The sequence below is a fragment of the Corvus hawaiiensis genome, chromosome 2, assembly GCF_020740725.1.
Source record: "Corvus hawaiiensis isolate bCorHaw1 chromosome 2, bCorHaw1.pri.cur, whole genome shotgun sequence".
In the NCBI taxonomy this organism is placed as follows: domain Eukaryota; kingdom Metazoa; phylum Chordata; class Aves; order Passeriformes; family Corvidae; genus Corvus; species Corvus hawaiiensis.
In genome coordinates, this window is record NC_063214.1 from 87513337 (window position 1) to 87534143 (window position 20807).

At 39.9% G+C, this 20807-nt stretch overlaps 1 protein-coding gene across 5 annotated transcripts; it reads left to right on the forward strand.

Annotated features, from left to right (window-relative positions):
• Positions 1–1780: 1780 nt before the first annotated feature.
• On the forward strand, positions 1781–20804 carry LOC125335875 (arylsulfatase D-like). 5 transcript variants are annotated; one of them, XM_048323862.1, is made up of 12 exons: positions 1781–2003; positions 4310–4407; positions 4934–5083; positions 6981–7102; positions 8521–8643; positions 11707–12130; positions 12869–13005; positions 14252–14386; positions 14770–14932; positions 15226–15347; positions 15638–15982; positions 20695–20804. In XM_048323862.1, the coding sequence occupies exons 2-12, from the start codon at positions 4382–4384 to the stop codon at positions 20802–20804; spliced, it is 1857 nt and encodes a 618-aa protein (XP_048179819.1). In that variant the 5' UTR covers positions 1781–2003; positions 4310–4381. The 5 variants fall into 5 exon arrangements, with proteins under 5 accessions (XP_048179819.1, XP_048179828.1, XP_048179834.1 ...); XM_048323871.1 differs by having other exon boundaries at positions 4358–4407; XM_048323877.1 differs by lacking the exon at positions 1781–2003 and adding an exon at positions 2168–2449.
• The last annotated feature ends 3 nt before the right edge of the window (positions 20805–20807 follow it).

The following is a 20807-nucleotide window of genomic DNA, read 5'->3' on the forward strand; positions in this document are numbered from 1 at the left end:
AACCATTCTGTGGTGCAGGAGAGCACAGCACTGGATTATGTCTCCTATTGGAAACCATGTGGACAATTAATTGCATTACAGCCTTCTAAGTATATTAGTTGCATTACTTACCAGCTATTAGGTAAGTCGAGCCTTAGACAGGAATTGGGGCATCTGAATTACTGCTTTACCCCAGACCAGGAGAGCACTTTTGAAGCATCTCTCCCACTCAGCCCCACCTCCTGCAGTTTGGCTCACACTGCAGAGCTGGAATAGTCCTGGAATACATGAACCAGCCTTCTTCCCAACGTCGCAAACCTGTACTGTGTGCTCCAGGACGACAGGTAAGGCTCTGCAACTGGTCCCAGCATCCAGCCCTTGAAGACCTAGTGTAAATCAGAGTTCCAAGAAATAACACCATAACATCATTGTGCAATGACTTTTAGAAAGATCTGTAGTCTGAAACAAATACAAGGTAGTAGTCGCTAGAGGGAGCCCCTTAATCATCATATCCTACAGCAAACCCCTCTAACTCGAGCCTTCAGCCCTCGGATGTTGAAGCAGTTTAACAGGGTCATGGAGTGTTACTGCCTTCAGTACTCAGTAAAGAAAATGAGGGTAAAAAGACGGGAGTATACAAGGCTTCTGCAAAGTTCGGCATTCATTCCACATTCTGAAAAAATACAGACTTTTTAAATATTTCCCCTCATTAAACCAGCTAGTGCAAATTCAGTGCAGTGGTTGGGAAGAGAATTAGCTTTGTCAAGACCCTTTAAAAATGTACTCTTTAAGTAGCACCAGTGAGAGGGCATTCACCTTTCCCTCCTTCAAAGATCAAACACCAAAATGGGCACAAGTTGGCACTCTGAAAGTCTTCAGACCACAAGCACAACCCTCCCTCCTTTATCTTCATTACATCATAAGTGTGCCCGAGGGGCAATTCCCAGCAGCCAGACTTCAACAAGTACTACTTAGAGCAGCAAACTGGTCTGGCTCTCTCTGCCTTTAAAGAGGGCTGTGTAAAAGACAGCAAAGGCATGTTCCTGCAGTGTAACTGCAGACGTGCATTCAGTTTTCTGCTGTATTCTAAATTTGGTAAATAATATAGCAGTTACAGTTTGTGGTTCTCTGTTACAAACTCTACAGAATTTGCAAGAGTCCTGGAAAAAACACAAGAAGGATATGAGAGCTGTGGAGATGGCCCCAGCTGCAAAAGAGGCTCTCTCAGTCAGCAGGGTCCTGCAGGGATTGATTGCAGCCTGGACAGAAAAACCCAGAAGCAGCTCAGAAGGTGTTTCCTTTTAGAAAAAATGCAGCAGTAGAGGGCATCAGACAACAAGAAATCCTATAGACCTTAATGAATCCTTGAAGTGCTAAAGGCTCAGTAAAGGGAATGGGAACTAGAGAGGTACAGATTGGGATTCTGTAACGCAGGTGGGGGTCAGAAAGCAGACACTGAGAGAAGTAAAACCAGACACAGCTCTTTTTCTGCGTGTGTTGGCATAACCACTCCAGCATGATATTCTTGCGGTGGGAGGGAGCAGGGGAGGGATACCCATGGTGCTGTAACTTGCCTCAGAGATACTCCACTGGCAATCCAACCTGAGCATTGCAATTGATACCACCAACTCACCAACTCTCCCTTCTAAGATACGAAAATGCAGGGCATTCTATGTTAGTAAAGCAAGATTGCTGTTGGGTAATGCCTCATGCTGTCCCAAAACACTCAGTACAAGAGGACTCAAATAAGAAAAAATCAAGTAAATAAGCATTAGCCAGCATGTAACCTTAATTTGTGCCTCTGAGCTATGACTAGAAAACAGGCAGCACTCAGAAGTGAAGATGAATGACTCATTTTCTGAAAAAGCAAATTCAAGCCTCTTACCGGCATTTCCTCCCCACCCTAGAACTATTTCTCCCTGCATGTGCAGAGATAACCACCTCACAGCAGCGGACACTCACGGTTGCCATAAAGTGAAGAAATTAACTCGATTTCTATTTCTACAACAAAGAACTGCTGCTCTGTAAGTACAGCTATTTTCTCTTTTCCTTCGGGGAAGTGAGGAGAGGTTTACTGGGAGCTGTTATTTATAGTGCCTTTCAGGGGAGTGTCTCAGACTTGAAGGAGATCATTACCATCCCTCGAGAGACTGGTGGTTAGGCAGAAAGCATTTTAGCCACATCTGTGGCGTTCCCCAGCCCGACCCTTACTGTGTGAATGTCAGGGTTGTGCGAACAGCAGGGGGACGTGCAGCTTGAGATTCCACGATAAGCCAGAACATCCAGCTGCTTGAAAGCTCTGGCATAACACGCTTTTCCTGTGGTGAACTGTGGGACGTGCAGCTAGGGCACATTTCAGGACTGCCTTCAGAAACACTGCACAGTAGCAGCAGTCCTCGAGCTGAAAAAATTTGGAATGGTTTTAAGTCGCCAGTCTATCAGCTGCCTGCTTTGAACATAACTTGACCAGGTACTGTATTCCTCCCTTACTATGTTGGGAAATACACAGGAAAATTTTAATGCCTATTTGGATTTTTTTTTTTTTTTTTTTTTTTTTTTTTTTTTTTTTTGCTTCTGTAGATAAAAATATCCCAAGGAAGTTTTAAAAATACTTTTCCTGTTACAACAACTTTACTCTTATACAAGACTACGAACAAAGTGAGAGCTGCAGGCTACGTGTTTACAAGTCTGTGTTTTCTTTTATCTGTATCAAGTCAACAAAATAGGAACTTTTAAAAGAAATTTTCACAGACTGAACTGTACTAAACTGAGTGGTATTAACTGTGTGACTTTTCACTGACTGCTGCCAAACTGATGCCACAAATGCATGCTGTTCTTAAGAAGAGTGTATATGAGTACACCTAAAAATATGAATATTTTTCTTATGAAAACTGGCTTGAATTGGGATTTTAGTATCTTGTAAATATTTTGTTGGAAAGGTAAAGACTGATTGAAAACTTTGAATCAATACAGGAAAACTGTTGGTAAAATACAAAAAATATGCAAGCTATTTCCCCCAGGATTATTAAAATAGATGAAGAAAGGGACAAAAAGTAAATTAATTTGGGGGAGGGATTAACAGTGGGAGAGGGAGGAAAGGGTTTTGCTTTAAGCTGAATTCAGTTCAGATAGCAGAGGGGACTGCTTGCAGTTCCTCTGCCTGGGCTCCCATCACCTTTCACTGAGGAAATGGCTTGACAGGGATAATACCAGTCAGTATAATAAAACAGTAGCTGGTTTCTGCATATTGCCTGCTATTTTACAGACAGCTTCTGGGGAAGCTCAGCCTTGAGCTCCAGGCTGTGCTTTAAATCAGTGTCTCTCTACTGTGAAACACAGGTGGTTAGTGACAACCAACTGCACTATTAAATCTGATTATTTCCAACTCCCTTTTACTTCGACTGTTTTGGAGGCTCACAGTATGCAAATGTAAAAGATGGCTGAGGTGTTCTCCAGTACTTTCCCTATAACTACTTAGGATGCAGCAAAGGCACAAACTCAAATGCAGAAAACTGAGTGTCTAGATACCAACGCTGCATCAATTCTGGTGCTTGTAAGCATGTGTTTGGATGACAGTTTTCTAAGCACAGAAATTTAATTTTTTCCATCAAAGCTTGTAGCATTGATGGATAAAATGGAAGAACTGTGGATATTAACTAAACTGCCTAATACATAATTTCTAGAAAAGAAAAATAAGTATCGAACAAACATAATTTATAAAATTGAGATGCTTGGGACAGTTTAGCCAGACATGGGATAAATTTGAAAGAAGTCTATTTTAAAGCTTTTGAACCAAACTCACGTGGCCCTTACTTCAAAGTCTTTAGTTTGTCTCACTGTCCTGACAGTGAAAGGAAAAGCCCCAGAGAAACCTCTTCATTCTCAGAGTTAAATAACAAGAGGTCATGAATTCTTCTAAGAAATTATAATTGTTGGAAAAAGATGACTAGAATTTCTACAACTAAAAATACCTCTTACAAGCCTGAGAGGAAACTTAGCACCTTATGTGAAAAAGCACAATGTTGCTACTGTCTATGATTACAGAAAAATAAATTATATTGAAGACTGGATTTTAAAAAAACTTATATCTTTTCTGAAGAGGAAGTAATTTTTATGCAGATGATTCATGTAGGGAAATAGAATTATTTCGCTATTTTGAGATAAACATCTTTACACAAAAAGAAAAATTCCTCTAATAAGTGAAGGGCAATAAAAATAACATTAATGCCTTTACTCTTCTTCATTTAGGGTCTGATCTGAGGTGCACTGGAGTAAATAAAACAGAATGTTAACAGGCTTTGATTAAGTTATTAATCTATTTTTATTGCAGTGACCACTGGGAAAATGTAACTATGACAAGGTACTCTTGGTTTTGCAGGATTTGAACGCTCCAAATGCAGAAATGATTTGGCAACTAACATCTCATTGGTAAGAAAAAAATCGTGAGTTTCTGTTATATCATAGATCTAAAGTGAGTGAAACTTAATAATGACACAATACCATGTTACAGAAGAGTAGCATTGTTTATCTCACAATGTGATTTTTGTTTGTTTTTCTTGTTATTAACTTTTTCACAACCGAAAGATCCCAGTCTGGGCAGAAAACGTGTCAGAGGAAGTTGATCCCATTCTCAGCTTCCCAGACCAACTTTTAATAAACATCCAAAGCCATGAAGCAAAATCACTTGTATGCCATCTGCTACATGTAAATTCCCATGTGAGACTGCTTGCAGGAAACTTGCAAACAATCAGGAAAGGAGATTTTTAAAGTTATGGTCCTGGCCATTTCCTCTTCATTACATCAGTTTGGGTAAATGATAAACACTTAGCACACCCTCTGTCTGGACAGCATGGTCTGGTCTGCAGCCAAGCTCACATCGGAGGGTCTCTGGCCACATGCAGGGAAAGTGATGAATGGCCAGGTCACTGGCTTCTTTCCTTCTTCTGTGTTTCAGGTCTCCTCTGGCTACACCCCTGATTTTTGGTCTGCTTCTGCAGGCACCACCCACACAGCTTTCCACCATCACACAGCCAAACTTTGTCCTGTTGCTGGCTGATGATCTCGGCATAGGGGACGTAGGTTGCTATGGGAATGATACTATCAGGTAAGGAAACTGGCCGTAAGGGTGAACAGAGCTGGTTTGGTATTTAATGTAAACCTGAAATCCTCTGCCCAGGATTATCTCATAGCCTAGGGGGCATTCCCAGGGCCAGCTCTGCTATGTGGAGCTGCTTCGTATTCCTTAACTGCTTAACACTTAAAAAATAGCTATACCCAAAGATGGAAATATTGTCCCCTCTTTCAACATACAGGCCTCATTATCTCATTTTAATTCTGTGTTGCCATTCTTTCCCAGTCTCACATCAAAATATAGTTAAATGACTGCAATGAGCAATGTTACCAGGAAATATTTCTCTTTTCAGCCTCAAGGACATAGAATTTGCCTTCTCTTTGAAAACTGTGCCACAGTATTGCCTGCTGGCTTGTAACTTGTTTGAACAAAACCAAGTTTGCTACTATCCCTCCCCTCATGCAGCAAAGTTCTTGGAATCTCACCCTGAAAGGCTTCAGTCAGGAAGTTCTTGACAGGCAGCTGGTGATCATAGGGAGCTGATAGGGTTCTGCAAGGCCAGGCCTCCACAGCATCATCCCCAAGGCATGGCTTTTCTTTTCAAGAGCAGTGAGCTACACTCGGGGTGTACTAGGAGGATGACTGGGTACCTGGGCTCTCTTAGCAATTGGTTCTCTGCAGTGCTAAGAATGGCAGGATTTCGAAACAGCAGTTTAGGAAGCAGACCTATTGCTTCCTCATTGCTCTGAGGAGCAATGTTTATGAGCTAACTGAGATGGCAATTGTGCTGAAGGGTGGAACTACACCCATTTCTTTGCCAAATTACCCCAGACTGCACCTCTGGGGAAAGGCTGTAGAGAATTAGAAACCTTGTTGCACATGTTGTTTCCTAGCAGAGTGTCTTTGAGGGAGGAATCCACAAGCGTACCAAGCAACAAAACATCCAGGATCTTTCAAAATCCTACTGAAGGTTTTGTCTACTTGTGAACACCATTGAACTGATAATTGCAAAAACAAAATTGTAAAACTGAAGCTCAATAATTTAAAATAGAAGTAGGCACACTGGAAGAGGGGGGGTATTGTATTTTGAACTGTAAGATATTATCTTGTCTGTAACTAGTGTGCTAGGCAAGCTTGTTTTTGTTGGTTGCCAGTTGCTTGCAAAATAGCCTCTTCTCACCTACTTACTTGCCTTGTGGCATAATTCATGTTGCCATGAGAGATTGCCACTACAGTGTGAAAACATGCAGGATTTCTTTCCATTTTTCTCCTTTTCCCTTCCCTACAAACATCCTGAGGAGTACCTTGTTTGCTCCTTTACCTGTATCTGTACATGTAAGTCATGTAGCATCTTGTCTAGTCAAGCACTGTCACCCTGTGGCAACTAAATTACCATTACACTGATACACTGAGGCTGATACACTGCTCTTTAAGAAGCTAGCGTAGGAAATGCAGTTTTGGAGGGATGAAAGGTCTTTGATGCGAGGCACTGGATCATGCTGTCCGGAGAAGCTGTACATGCCCCATCCTTGGAAGTGTTCAAAGCCAGGCTGGATGAGGCTCTGAGCAGCCTCATCTAGTGGAAAGTGTTCCTGCCCATGGCAGGGAGGTTGGAACTTTGTGATCTTTAAGGTCCCTTCCAGCCCAAAGCATTCTACAATTCTATGATTTCTGCAAGACTCTTCATAGGACATGGGAAAAAGAAGGAATGGTTGACTTGAAATTAATCCAGATACTGATTGTTAATGAAGAAAGAAAAAGAGAAATATTTCCCCATCATATGAGAAAAATTACAATAAATTTAAAAAATATATATTTCCTGGCTGTCTTCAAATAGAAGAAACTTCCAAAAATAAAGATAAGTATATAATTTCTTATTCCCTTGAAAGACTCTCTGAACGATATCTGGTGGCATTGGTTGCATTTTTAGGACCCCGAACATTGATCGCCTGGCAAAGGAAGGAGTGAAGCTGACCCAACACATTGCTGCAGCTCCGCTTTGCACCCCCAGCAGAGCAGCTTTCCTCACTGGCAGATATCCCCTCCGATCAGGTTTGCCTTGCAAAGCCACACAGCCTTTAAACATTGCTTTATTGCTGGAGAGAACAATGTCATACAATGGGCACAGAAGAAATGAGGGTGCAAATAGAGGAGTCACAGACATGCCACTCCTCACTGAGACACACGCGATGTCAGACAGGCTGAATACCCTTGAGGTGGTACCTGTATCTGTGGGCTACAGGGAACTGATCGAGGGGGGAAGCAGAACAGAAAAATCAGCTCTGCAGGGCATCTTGGTCTCCCCCAGCTCACAATTTTGGTTATGTTTTGAAGCTCCGTTGTACAGATTGCAGTCAGAATGGAGTTAGAGCAAATTGTTACGTTCAAAAAAGTCATTACACAAAGCATTAACAACAATAACAACACTCTTAACAAAAGCACAATTTAAATTAATTTCTGTCATAGGTGACTCTTCATCAGATGTCAGAGGCAGCTCAGCCCTGCAGGGAGCAGAGTAGGTCTGTGCAGATGTGTGTCCGTTCCCTTCAGTCAAGGTGCAGAACGAGTCATTCATCAGAAAGCTTCTTTACGTATCTGCCAAAATTAATCTGTCCTAGGAGATAACAGTTTGACAGCAATATTATTTTTCCTAGTTGTGTTTTTGAAGAAAAAACACTATCCTGTCAAACTGCATCCCTGAGATGAAGAGGTATGGAAAACAAATAGCTCTACATGTTCCTACCAGTAACTTGTTCTATTGTAAATTATCTTCAGAGCCTTCATTCCGGAGGCATTTTGAAGCTGATACATCATCCTACTTTTATCATGACAGCTCCCACTGAGACTGGTAGTTTGAAAACACACATGGGCTTGTACAGACCCTTTCCCACTGTAACAACAGGGCCAGAGACGTTCAATGCTACGCTGACAGATTGAACTTTACATAGCGCTGTATGATGGGGTTATGCCAGTACAAAATGCTGAATGGTAGGGTGTAAACCTGCAGGTGAAGAGAAGATAGCTACTCTGTGGGGCTCAGAGATCAGATACCAGCCATGCCACTGTGCAAGGAAATCCTGAGCTCCCCGGCAGCCTTCAGTGAGCTGGAGTTTGAGAGTGATAGAGGGCTGAAGTCTCCCTATGCTCCTCCCTGCCCTCACATTCACACTAAGCAGGTGCATTTCGTACAGCCTAGGTACTACTGTGACATGTAAAATCTCCTATACAACCATGCCATTCCAAATGAAATTAAATTAAAGAGAAAAAAAAGGTCTCAGTGTGAGGTACTATGGAGAGTCTTAAGTCTTTCTTAATCTTGTCCAGGGTCTTAGATTCATTTTCCCAAACAAACAGCATTAGGATAAATATCTACCAATATAATTTCAATGAAATCAGGAAAAAAAAAGTATGTTGGATAAAAGTACTCAACCCTTTATACTTACTCAGATTGTTTCTTATTGTATTTTTAGGGATGGATGCTGTAAATGATTACCGTGTTATTTTTTGGAATGCCGGCTCAGGAGGGCTTCCTCCAAATGAAACCACTTTTGCCAAAATACTGCAGCAGCAAGGCTACAGCACAGGACTGATAGGTATGGGGGCACTCCTCTCCTAAAGATGTTCTGGAATGTGTTTTACCTGCACATCTCACTCAAACTATTTGTTTTAGTTAGTAACTGCGTGTACTTCAGTTGTAATATTCTTATTTCCTGATCAAGAATAATATGTAAAAAGAAACTCTGACCAAAAAGCATAACTCTTAAAAGAACAAGCATATGACAAAGAGGACAATCTTTACCATTAACCCACTTTCAAGCACAGCCGTTAAAATACATAACAGAAAATGTCATTAGTTCCTGAATACCAGGTATAAGATACTTATTCCAATACTATTTCATTGAAAGAAAAGTAAAAATATGGGTGCCATTTAAATATGCATGATGATGTTTTACACAGTTCAGAGCAGATTCACACAAAAGGCAACAGCTGCTACTTAAGACATTAGAGACAGTTAATAGTGTCACAAGATTGGGCCTTTCAGAAACAAAACCAAAGCTATTATTTTTTTCTTCAGTCACAGCATGCCACTGTAGTTCACCAAGATTTCCGTACAGCCCAAAAACACTGCCTTCTTCAGCATCAATGAGAATTTCATTGTACTTTATATTTTATAGGACTATTATTTTTTTTTACAGTTGTAAATTTTGGTCATGATCTTGTTTCAAATAACTATTTATCTTAGATATGTCACATAGTTCCACAGGCTGATAAAGTACAAATATTCCTGGCTGATGTTTCAGCTATTTGCCCTACCTCACCTGAGCATGTAAAATGTCAAAATCCAAAATGTATCTGACACATAAAAATATTAGCTTCACAAACCAACTGAATGTATTAATAGAAGTTCCTGTAGAAATAGATTTGAATTCATTCAACAGAATAAATCTAAACCACACGGGACAAAACTAAAAGAAGCCTTCCAAGCCATTTAAATTCTGCATTACTGAAGCTTCATCTCCTGTTAGTTTTGTAGTGATATTATTTTAGTTGTTTTAATCAGCTCATAAAACAGACCATGCATGCTTCATCTTGATTACAGCATGTTATCACTAGCAAAACAATCAGATTTGTCTTCACTCTCCCCAGGGAATTGCCCTGCAGCGGAGTTGTGCTGCTTGCCTCCTAGAAGCAAAATGGGGAGGCATTTTCCCTGTGGGCATCTCAGCTAAAATCACAGATGCCAAAAGCATCACTTGGATTAACCAGATTGACAGATCCTGACTAATTGCACCATGGGGGATGACGGAGAGCACCAATGATAAGTGACACAAAAAAAACCCGCAAGAACTTTACATTCAAGTCATGAAGCAAAAAATCTTAACATAACATCTACCCATGCCACCACAGCTGAATGAGCACTAAGTAGTCTCACCTGAATTGTTTGTGATTGTTTTGCCCTGAGCACAACCAGTTTAATTGCAAAGTTAAATCCTATTAATAACCTGCAGCTTGAGGTGATAATGAGATTTTTTGTTGGGAAATGCTTTGAAGGTACTTTGTAGTCAGAAAACCAGTGCTGTATAACTAATGCCCTCAGAGATTAATTTATCTTAATTATACACTTAGTTTAGCTTCTGGAGGTTTGATCCTTTTCTAGCATGTCAGAAACCTTTATCGACCTCAGCTGGAGATTTAGTGTTGGAGTGCATCTGAATTCCAAGAATACTTTAGCTGCCCCTGTATTTATGACCAATACATCTACGTATTGATTACAAACCTGTTTTGTTCTACAGCTGGCTCTAAATATGTCAGGAGGTAAACTGCATAGAGATTTTAGCTGAAAGCAATTCATCCACCTACAACAGAGCGTGCATTCTTTCTTTATATTCACAGCCGAGAAGCAGCAATTGCTCCTCTCTGAGGCAGTTTTTCTGCTCCTATTGTAATGCACTGCAATTCACTTGAAACCTACTCAGGGTTGGCTGCTAGTACATGTACTGGTAATACAGCAAACCATTTGTTGAGGATAACATCATCCTGTAAGTGCACAGTTCCTCTCTCCACAATAAGAATTAGTTTCAAATTAGTTTTCAGGTAAAATTCTTAATGTCCATTTTTATCTGGCATCCAGGATCTGCATAAAATGCAATTAAACCTCTGATGATTGTTAGATTTTGTTCACTTGATTCAGACATTCACAAACCTTAGGGTTTCAACCAAATGAGCCAACTTGCTATGTCACCGTGTAAGTGTCTAACCAGTCTGTTTGAATAGATTGGAGGGGAAGCAAAAGCATGGTTTTGATGTGCCATTCATCATAATAGTTGGTATGTTGATAACAAAGAACAAATTGTGTTGCAAAAGGCCAAGAGATGTTCCTTCTGATATACGAAGACTTCAGTATTTAAAAGAAAGAGGCTTTAACTTTTAAAAATTTGATTAAACACAAATAAACAGCAAAAATATTTATAGAACAAAGTCTTTTATTCTCATTCAGTATATGGAGATATAATGATCATCAAAGTTACTTACAAATGTACAGCTTCATGAGAAATCCTGATCTCCTGAGCTCAAGTTTTTCTGGCTCCAGTGGTTTGTCTGGCAAACAGTCACCTGAGCTGCCAGTTTGACTAGTCTATCTACATCTCCCCTTATCAATCTGGCACCAACACTGAGCGTGGCCATAGTCCTGACATCAAGCACTTCAAAACCTTCCAGGAAGAGGTCTGCATAGTACTTTGAAGGTAAAATGACAAAAAAACCAAGGTTATTTTGCCCGATGCTTACAAAAGGACAGCTTCCTCCTGTTTGATACTTGACAGGTCACCAAGAAGGTTGTACATTTTTGCTCAGCTCTGAATTTTTCTCAGTTTCTAGTTTCCTTTATAGTACATTTTTTTAAATGTTTGATCAAAGCTACAGGCCATGAATATATGTACACAGCACCAATAAATGTGTTGAAAATTTATAAATTGTAGAGGCTTACTTTCATCAATCCCCTTATATAACTACATACTTGATATATTTCTGTGTAGGATGGAGAAGTTGTCACAAGCAGAAAGCAACCAACCATTTTTTGAGAAATGTTTTGTATAAGGAAAAGTCCATTCTTCTAAAATATTATCTCTTTATATTTTAATAACCTCTATTTTCAGGGAAGTGGCATCAAGGTGTTAACTGTGAATCCCGCAATGACCATTGCCATCACCCTTTAAAACATGGATTTGACTATTTCTACGGGATGCCTTTTACACTAATAAGTGACTGTCAGCCAACAGAAACACCGGAGATGGACAGAGCCTTTAGAAGGAAACTCTGGCTTTCCACTCAAATGATTGGCCTCATTACACTCACTGCTGTCCTTGGAAGACTGACTGGCTTGATTTCAGTCCAGCAGAAAACACTGACCTGCCTTGCTGCGTTTAGTCTCCTGTTCTTCGTATCCTGGTTCTCAAGTTATGGATTTGTACGGTACTGGAACTGCATTATGATGAGAAACCATGGAATTACTGAGCAGCCAATGGTGACAGACAGAACTACGTCCCTTGTCTTGCAAGAGTCCATTTCATTTATTGAAAGGTGAAGTGGGCTTCCTTTGATCACAAATTTTCTGGTTCTTGTGCATTTTGCAACTTTTAAACAGCACATTTCTGTTTCATGTCTTCCTAAGTTTTTCTATTTTTTACAATATTATGTAGGATTAGAAGTACTATTATTCTTATTCATTTTAAATAATATCAATAATTATATCATATAATTAAAGAAACAGCTACTGCTTAAGGATGCCCCTTATTCCTAGCTTCACTAAAGCTGGTAACATTTCCCAATTTCCATTGGTTTTATTGAATATTTCTAGGCTATATTTAAGAAATATGTATACCTATCAATGAGACCAACATTGCAGCTTTAGGGAATACCAGGTGATGTCAGGAATGTGTGTGTGGGCCAGGGAAAGAGAAGCAGAGCTGTGATGTAGCCTTATCATATGGATTGATAAGTGGGTAACAGCTGGCAGGAGATGAACTTGCTGCCTTCACTTCAGTAGCACAGTGGTGTTTTGCAACAGCAGAAAGTGGATCTTCAATCTGGAAGTTTTACATGGTTCAGGGTAGAAAAAGGATAATTCTGTAAAGGCCCAACATTATTCTATCAGACAGATCCTAATCACTGGGTTATAATACCCTACAAAGTAAGGTGTTTCTGAAGGGATTGTTGAAATATCTATATGCAAATAATACCATTTTTCATTACAACTGACTTCTATATGCATTGAGAACCTTCCTCCCTCATAACACAGTGTTGACTTCTGTTTTGTAGAAATAAGCACAGACCATTCCTCCTCTTTCTTTCCTTTTTGCATTCCCACACCCCTCTCCTCACCACAGAGAAGTTTCTTGGGAGGAGCAGACACGGTTTATATGGAGACAACGTAGAGGAAATGGACTGGATGGTGGGTAAGTCATCACAGCACATAACAATGTCTCTAACAATGTCTCCTACCTAGGTCTAAATAAAAGGGTTTTATTGAAAGAATGAGAAAGATAATTAAAAGCATGTACAAAAAAATCCTAAGCTTTTCATAAACATTTTTCAATCTTGTGTGAGCACTGTTGATTTATAGTGTTGGTTTTTTATTTTCTCCAGTCTTGGACCAAATGTTCACTCTTCTTTTTTTCTTTTTTGGTCACATATATTTTAACCATGTCCCCTTAGATCCTGTCAAGGAGCTCTCCTGTTCTTCTTACTAAATATGTGATAATTATTTCATTTTCTATGATTAGGAAAGACTAGGTCATTTCAGCCTCGTACAGTCATTTCTAAGTAGGATGCATCAGAAGGTGATAAAATCAGTAAGTAAATTAATTCCAGATGAAAAACAGCAGGCTATCTATTTGTGGCTGCTGCATTAAGCAAAGTATTGAATTTCAGCCACAATCATAAATCCAGAAATGTTCACCAATGTATACTGGTGTTGCTACCCACCCCCCCCCCCCAAAAAAAAAAAAAAAAGATTCAAGTTATTTTTCAGCCTGTTTTTCTGGAGGGGAAGGAGAATTATTTATCATTCAGTCATAATGGACAAAAAGTACCCACATTTGCACAAGAGAGAAAAGTCAGGTACACATACAGGAAGATTTTGGTTTCAAACCTAGCCATCAAACACTTTAACACCACAAATATAATTAAGAATGTCAGAAGCAGCTCAAGAATGACTTTTAAATTTAAAGGAACTTTGTTATTAATGCATAATATATCCACGCAGTAATGTAATGCAAATCCCAGTTGTGATCTAGATAACATAAGAAAAGGGTAACCTTATGTTTTTCCTGTAGTTTTCATGATGGCCACCACTGATGCAGAATCTAACTTTTTGGGGCTTTAGATTATAATTTCTTTCCATATTTTTACAGCACGTGGTAGTTTTGGCCCTTGACAATACAGGCTTCTTGTCTGTGATGGTGGTTCTTGCACTCCTTGTTAAAATACCAATAATAAAGTGGTTACAACACATCACAAATTTTCTGTGCTTTTAGAGACAACAATATCATAACTACAAATACCAATCTTAAAAAATATTAATGAGCAGCCTTACCTAGGTTAGAAATTACAATGGTAAATGTTTACAAGTTAGAGGTTAAAATTTATGTAATATGAGGGATATTTTTGCTTTTTAATATACACATATTCTTGTGTTTACAGGCCAGGTTCTAGATGCTATTGACAAGGAAGGCTTGAAAGATACTACACTAGTTTACTTTGCCTCAGATCATGGTGGATGGCTGGAAAGACAAGAAGGAAAAAGGCAGCTGGGTGGCTGGAATGGAATATACAAAGGTAAGAGCTGTCAGGGACAGTGACAACCCAGCAACAACTAGTAAAGAACCTAGGACACCCCTAAGGCTTAGAGAAGATTGCACACTGAAGGAGTAACACTGGTTTATTACCAATAAGCAAATATGTCTCATTCTAATTAGTCATGTAACAATGCAGTAAATTCTAACCTGGGCAGGTGTCCTTTACAAGCATAAATTCTCAAATTGTCGGGGGCCTGGTCTAGTGAATACACTTTCACTGATGCTCAGTAGGAGCTTAGCAGAAAACCAAAAGAGTAAAGAAGACTCGTCAAGGTAACATGATAATACAATAAAATTTGTGTAAAATTTCTCTATTTTAAATCAAACCTTTTTTTTTTTTTTTTTTTTTTTTTTTAATGAAAGGTGGAAAAGCTATGGGAGGCTGGGAAGGAGGAATCCGTGTCCCAGGAATATTTAGATGGCCAGGAGTGTTACCTGCAGGCACAGTTATTGATGAACCTACAAGCCTTATGGATATTTATCCTACAGTAGTTCATTTGGCTGGAGGGGAAGTGCCTCAGGACAGGTACAAACAAAAGTATCTTTATTCCTCCGTCTTTCCCAAAACAATGGAAAATCTAGATTGGAAGCACATTCTAAGAGTTTGATGTTTTCTTTTTCAGTCCTGCTGCTTTTCTAGACACATCAATGTCTAGGAGCTCAGCCGCCTCTTCTCTACATTTGAGATTCAGCCCCTACCTGCCATCTTCTGTAATCCTCTCTCTTGTCCAGAGCTGCCAGTTCCAGCAGGAGGTGTGCAGGAGGAGCACAATCCTGCCCAGCTCACCTCAGCGCTGTGCTCTCTGTTTTTCCTGCCAGGGTAATCGACGGCCGGGATCTGCTGCCGTTACTGCGAGGAGCGGTGCCGCACTCGGAGCACGAGTTCCTGTTCCATTACTGCGGCGTTCACTTACATGCTGCGCGCTGGCACCAGAGGGACAGTGAGTACAGAGCTTTTTCCAATTACATTCAGTCTACAGGAGGGCACGTTGTTCTAACACATTTTGTTCTGGGATTGCATCTCTCCAAGTAGCACCAGGCGTAATGTGGTAAAGAACTTACTTAGCACTGCCTGTACTGTACAGCACCAGGAGAAATGACAATACTACATTAACTAATAAGTATAGAGCTGAAGCGCATCCAGAAATGAACTCTAGAAAAATGTTCACTCTTCCTTGTGATAAATGACAGTGTTATAACCAGCCTTCTGTGATTCTTCCTTTCCTGCCAGCTGGAGCTGTTTGGAAGGCTCATTATGTGACTCCCATCTTCAGTCCTCCTGGAGCTGGGGCTTGTTATGATAGAGGATTTTGCCCATGCTTTGGGGAAGGCGTGACCCATCATGAGCCTCCATTGCTGTTTGAACTCTCGCAAGACCCCTCTGAAGCCAAACCTCTCTCGGCTGAGACAGAGCCCCTCTTTGACACTGTCATAAGGAAGATTGGCAGAGCCATAGAGGGGCATCGCAGGACACTGACTCCAGTCCCAGAGCAGCTCTCTGTGTCCAACGTGGTGTGGAAGCCATGGCTGCAGCCATGCTGTGGGACGTTCCCGTTCTGTTGGTGTGATAAGGAAGGTGATAATAAACTTACTGGCCTATAAAGGATAGAACCTGATAGTTTCTCAAAAATGTATTTAGATTAAGAGTGTTTCCTTTGGGAATGTTGATCCATTGGTCATTTGTTTCTCTAAACTGAGCCTTTATAAAGTAATTGTTCCAGTGAATGGCACAGTACTTAGTAAAGGTAGCTTTAAACTGGACTCTCTCAGGGAGGGATCAAGATAGAATGACTTGAAGACCATGTTTTTACTTGCATCTGCTGACAACTGAATGAGTAGTTCAAATGCACTGAAGCAGGCCAAGATTAGAGCTGTACAAGTAATGATATAACTTATGTTTTGATGATTCTGAATGTATATTCAAAAGATTTGCTTTGGGTTTTTGTGCTGAATTTCCAAGTGATTCCTGGACTGAGGTCTCCCTTAATTTTGCTATCCTTATCTCCCTACCCTTTTGTTATCCTGGCAATGCATAAGGTGACCCTATAATAAATTTTTGCAAACTATTGCTTCCAAAATAATTAGAAAATAATCTTGCCTGCAGTTCTTACAGAATCTTTCTTAGGAGAGGCTTTCTTCTTTCCTTGTAGCTTGTTACTCCAGTGGCAGTGATGATGGCAGCTGATTGGCCTTGGCAAGGAGTAAGGCTTGGAAACATGACAAGCTGGGCAGTGGCTAGCTGTACTTTCTGAGAAGGGTGGGACTCCTTCGGTTGGAGTCAGCCTCTCTTGATGGAGAACAAAAAAAGGAAAGGATTTTCCTTTTCCAAAGCTCCCTTAGTACCCAGCTCCCTAAACAGCACCGGCAAGGGCCTTTTGGCATTGCCGGCCACAGTAGCACCACACTGATGTCCAGTTCAGTGATTGGGGCACAGGACTGCAAAAGTTACCCTGCTGCCCAGATCTCAGTCATAACTGTTTCCTGCTGACAAGGAGCATGTTCAGAAAAGACTCTCTGAAAGATGCCAAACACTAATTATGGAAACAACCAATAATTTTCTATGAAAATAATAAATGCAGAATTAAGGATTTTTTGCTTCACAAGTTACATTTTCACTCCACCAAAGAGCTAGAATTACTTAGGCCTACCTCTTTGCTTTAGTACTTTCTTTTGCTGCAGTTTTTTTCTTCTTTGTGTTAAAATAGTTGTTCCTAATTAAGTGGCCTTGCAGGTAATGCTTTTCCTTGTAGGGCTGTAAATACGTCTGTCACATAGACATGTTTACACTGGTATATCTGAATATGTAGGTATCTGAGAACATAATTTCCCCATTTGTTTTACTTCACTGTTTTTAACTGTTCTTCTAACTACAGTGCTAGGACCAAATTATCTTGTTCATCTTCTTTGGTAAACATTTGGTTTATTTTGGTTTTATTTCCTCTTGTTTCCCACAATTTAGTCACCAGGAAATCTGTAGGTAAACAAAGCCCTACAGCTTAAAAGCAAAGTTTTATTTTATGTTGTGACTTCATGCATTTCACAGACTCTTCTAATTCAACCAGATGCTCCATCAGTGCTATTGATGAGAAAGGTGCTCAGTCTTTCTGTGAAAAATTCAGGAGATTCAGTAAATCCATCACTTTCACATGTTCTGATTGCTGCTACTTCCTGCATTGATAGGAATGTCTGCTTTTTTTTCCTCATCTGAGTGTATTCTATTTAACTGGTTCTTTCTTGGAGAGATTTAAAGGTCTTTTCATATTCAGTATGAAGTGTTTTCTTTACCTGAAATTACTGTATTCAGACTGGCATTTTTCAATTTTCTCAGTCATTTTCCAATATATCGCTTCCATTCTCAAGCCAGTTTAGTATCTGGGATTTTATATCCTCTCAATTTTTCAACACCTTTAGAAATGTACAGATGTAATACCTGTGAATATCAGCGCGCCAGTTTTCCTGGCACTGAAATACTTCATAGCACTGTAGGATATCCATTAGGACTAGAGGGTACTGGAAAACATCTGAGCTAGGATTTGTCATGGATACTGGTGTTTGCACATGAAAGCACAGTGATCATCCCCTGATGATCTTCAAAGTGCCAGGGGATCAACAAGCATTCAGCATTTGGTAGAATGGACATTATGCCTGGAATGATGCCAGGCAGTGATACAGGCTGCCTTGACAGTAAGATTCTTGGAAACATCCTAACTAGCAAATACTAATCAGCTTGCTCACATTTCTTTTTCTTTTTTTCCTACAAGATTGATGGGCTACTATTTCAGTGCAAATCATTCGCTAAGACTGACTTTGTCTGCTCAGTCACAACACAGTTTTCATCTCATTGATTTATGCTGGTCATAACCTAAGATGACATAGATAATGTTCAAGACAGGATTTCAAGAACATCTTATAAAACTCCTAAGATCTAAACCTGGATACTGAAAGTGTTTTCAAACACAGTAGAAAGCAACATTTGAGCATGAAAATTAAGTTGTTAAAAACATAGTTACCTCTTTTCATTTAAAAATTGGACATAAAATATTTGTCTGTTTTACTGAAAGGAGATCTGTGAATCAGAAGAAGAAGAAGAAAAAAGGAATAATTCTCTAAGTAGTAGATCTTTTATGGTTTTTTTGTTTATTTGTTTTTTGGTGGTTTTTTGCATTAGAATCAAAGGAATATTTTTAAGCTGGTTTTGAGCTCTCCTGGACACACACTGGTCAAGTGCTTCAGCTTGACTTCAGCATGTAATCATCAAAAAGATCACAGTTTTCAGTATTTCAAGCTAAGCTTCTGTGGACACCATGATAGAATATTCTGATAATTTGTCAGGCTTCACAGATTAACAGTTTTGTCTCTGAACATGCAAGCTGGTATCTGTGATGTCTACACTTGAATACTATCTCAAACAAGACCATCTGTGCTGTTAAATAGCATCTCAGGGGCAAATCAAAATATAAGTAATCAATGGCAGTACCTGGAAATGTCAAAATCAGGATTATAAATTTAAAAACTCACACAGCATCTGTCAGTACCATGAAACTGAATGGACACAATGTGGCCTCATAATTTCCACTACGTGTCATATCATCACATGGTATTTTACAACTAAGCATTTGTATCCTATCTAAAAGAAGCAATTTGAAGTTATGATTGTAAATTACTAGTAATATGTAAAGAACAAACACTTACTTGTCCTGCTTTTTAGGATTTCACTTCAGTTAGCATTGTTTTCTCACTGGGGCTTCACTGTTTTGCTCTTGCACACTTTAGTATCCTTCATGGTTTGTTGATGGTTTTTGTTATAAAGGATTTTACTAATCTCAGCAGAAGACTGGGATACTTGCAAAAGTCAAACATGTGAGCCAGTTACAGAGCTGACTTTCTGCCCCTAGGCAGTTCATTTATTTCTTACTAATTGTTACAATTAATGAATTATTTATAACACAAAATTGAAAAGTCAAAATTGCAAGTATTTTAAAAAATACGTGTTCAATCTATATGAAAGAAGTTAAGAAGTCAAGAAAAAATGTTGATAACTAGGAGATAAGGAAGTTGATTTATTTCACCCTCTTTCAGTCTTTCTCTGGAGGCCAAACTAAAGATGCTGGTAACAAAGAGTGCTTTAAAAGCATCACATCACCATACTCTGCTTCTCATTATGGCAGATGGCCAGAGACACAGGATAGAAGAGCCTTTCTAGCTGGAAAGAGTGAATTCCCACCGATAAGAGAGTTGGAAGTGGTGTGATCAGACCTACGCTGGAGTAAAAGGGCCAAACCCAAATCCCTACTTTTTTCACTGGGTCTTTGCAGAGTGGATCCTTTCCTTGAGTCTTGGTTTGTAATCCAGGAATCTTCCTCTGCCTCCTGAATTGTACCATTTCTACCTAATTCTTTCCAAGTCCCTCAAAAAAAGAAAAAAAATTAAAATCTTTCTCTTCATATTTCTGAAGCTTTCCTTTACTATCTTCTCCCTAATGCATGCAAGCATCCTACTCTCCTCAACAGTGTTTAACTTGAGCTGAAACCTCATTCCTTGCACTCTCATTTCTTTGCCCCACTCCATGGCCTTTTCCCAGCTCCCTATTACTTTTTGGGGCAGAAGTTTTTCAGGAAAATGTTGCAGTAACTACTGCTATATGCTGATTACATTTAAGACCCGAATGCTCCTTTTGATTCTCATACACCACATCCACTGATGATGCTGTAAATACCATTGTAATTACCAAGGGCTAGTCAGTAAATTCTGTTTTCTCCTTCTTGCCATAGTATTTTTTATTGATATTTATTTTAGCCTTCGAGTAAGAATATGTCTACACCAAGAACCTCTCTCCTGTTTTCTGCCTTTCTCTGAATAAAGCCCTTATTCAGCATATTACAGCGTAATACCTTCATACCCTCTTTTTAAACTAGTATAAGCACACACAGGCAGTAAAAAGAGGGCTCCAGTGCCCCATGGGACTGGAAAGATGCATGGCAAGCCAGATTGTGCAACCACATGTGTATTAGGAGAGAACTCACAAAGAGAGGAACTATAATAACATACGAGGAATTAGGCATGCTGCCAGAACTGGAGTGCACACACCAGCGTGACAACACGGTGGTGCATTTTCTTTGATCTCAAGGGAGCTGGTTGGCTCATTCTGCATTAGGCAGGGCTCTTCCACTTCCACCCCCAGGGTGGTTCTCCACACGGTGTGCTGTAGCCGACAGTGTCACTGCCCGAGATTTAGGAGCTTTCCCTCAGCTTTACTTACTGCTAAAGCTCTTCCGTTTGCCTTGGCAGCTCCAGCAGCTCTATTCCCAGCATCTGCTCCATCCAGAACAGCGCTCCCTTACTCAACACGTGTTACCCGGGGCAGGCAGGGAAGCCCTCCCCTGCAGCAGGCAGCATGAACT

Coding starts and splice junctions, on each gene's coding strand:
- LOC125335875 (XM_048323862.1), top strand. CDS start 4,382: ATGATTTGGCAACTAACATCTCATTG. Junction 4,408..4,933: donor TGGCAACTAACATCTCATTG/GTAAGAAAAAAA, acceptor TCTGTGTTTCAG/GTCTCCTCTGGCTACACCCC. Junction 15,348..15,637: donor GCGCTGGCACCAGAGGGACA/GTGAGTACAGAG, acceptor CTTTCCTGCCAG/CTGGAGCTGTTTGGAAGGCT.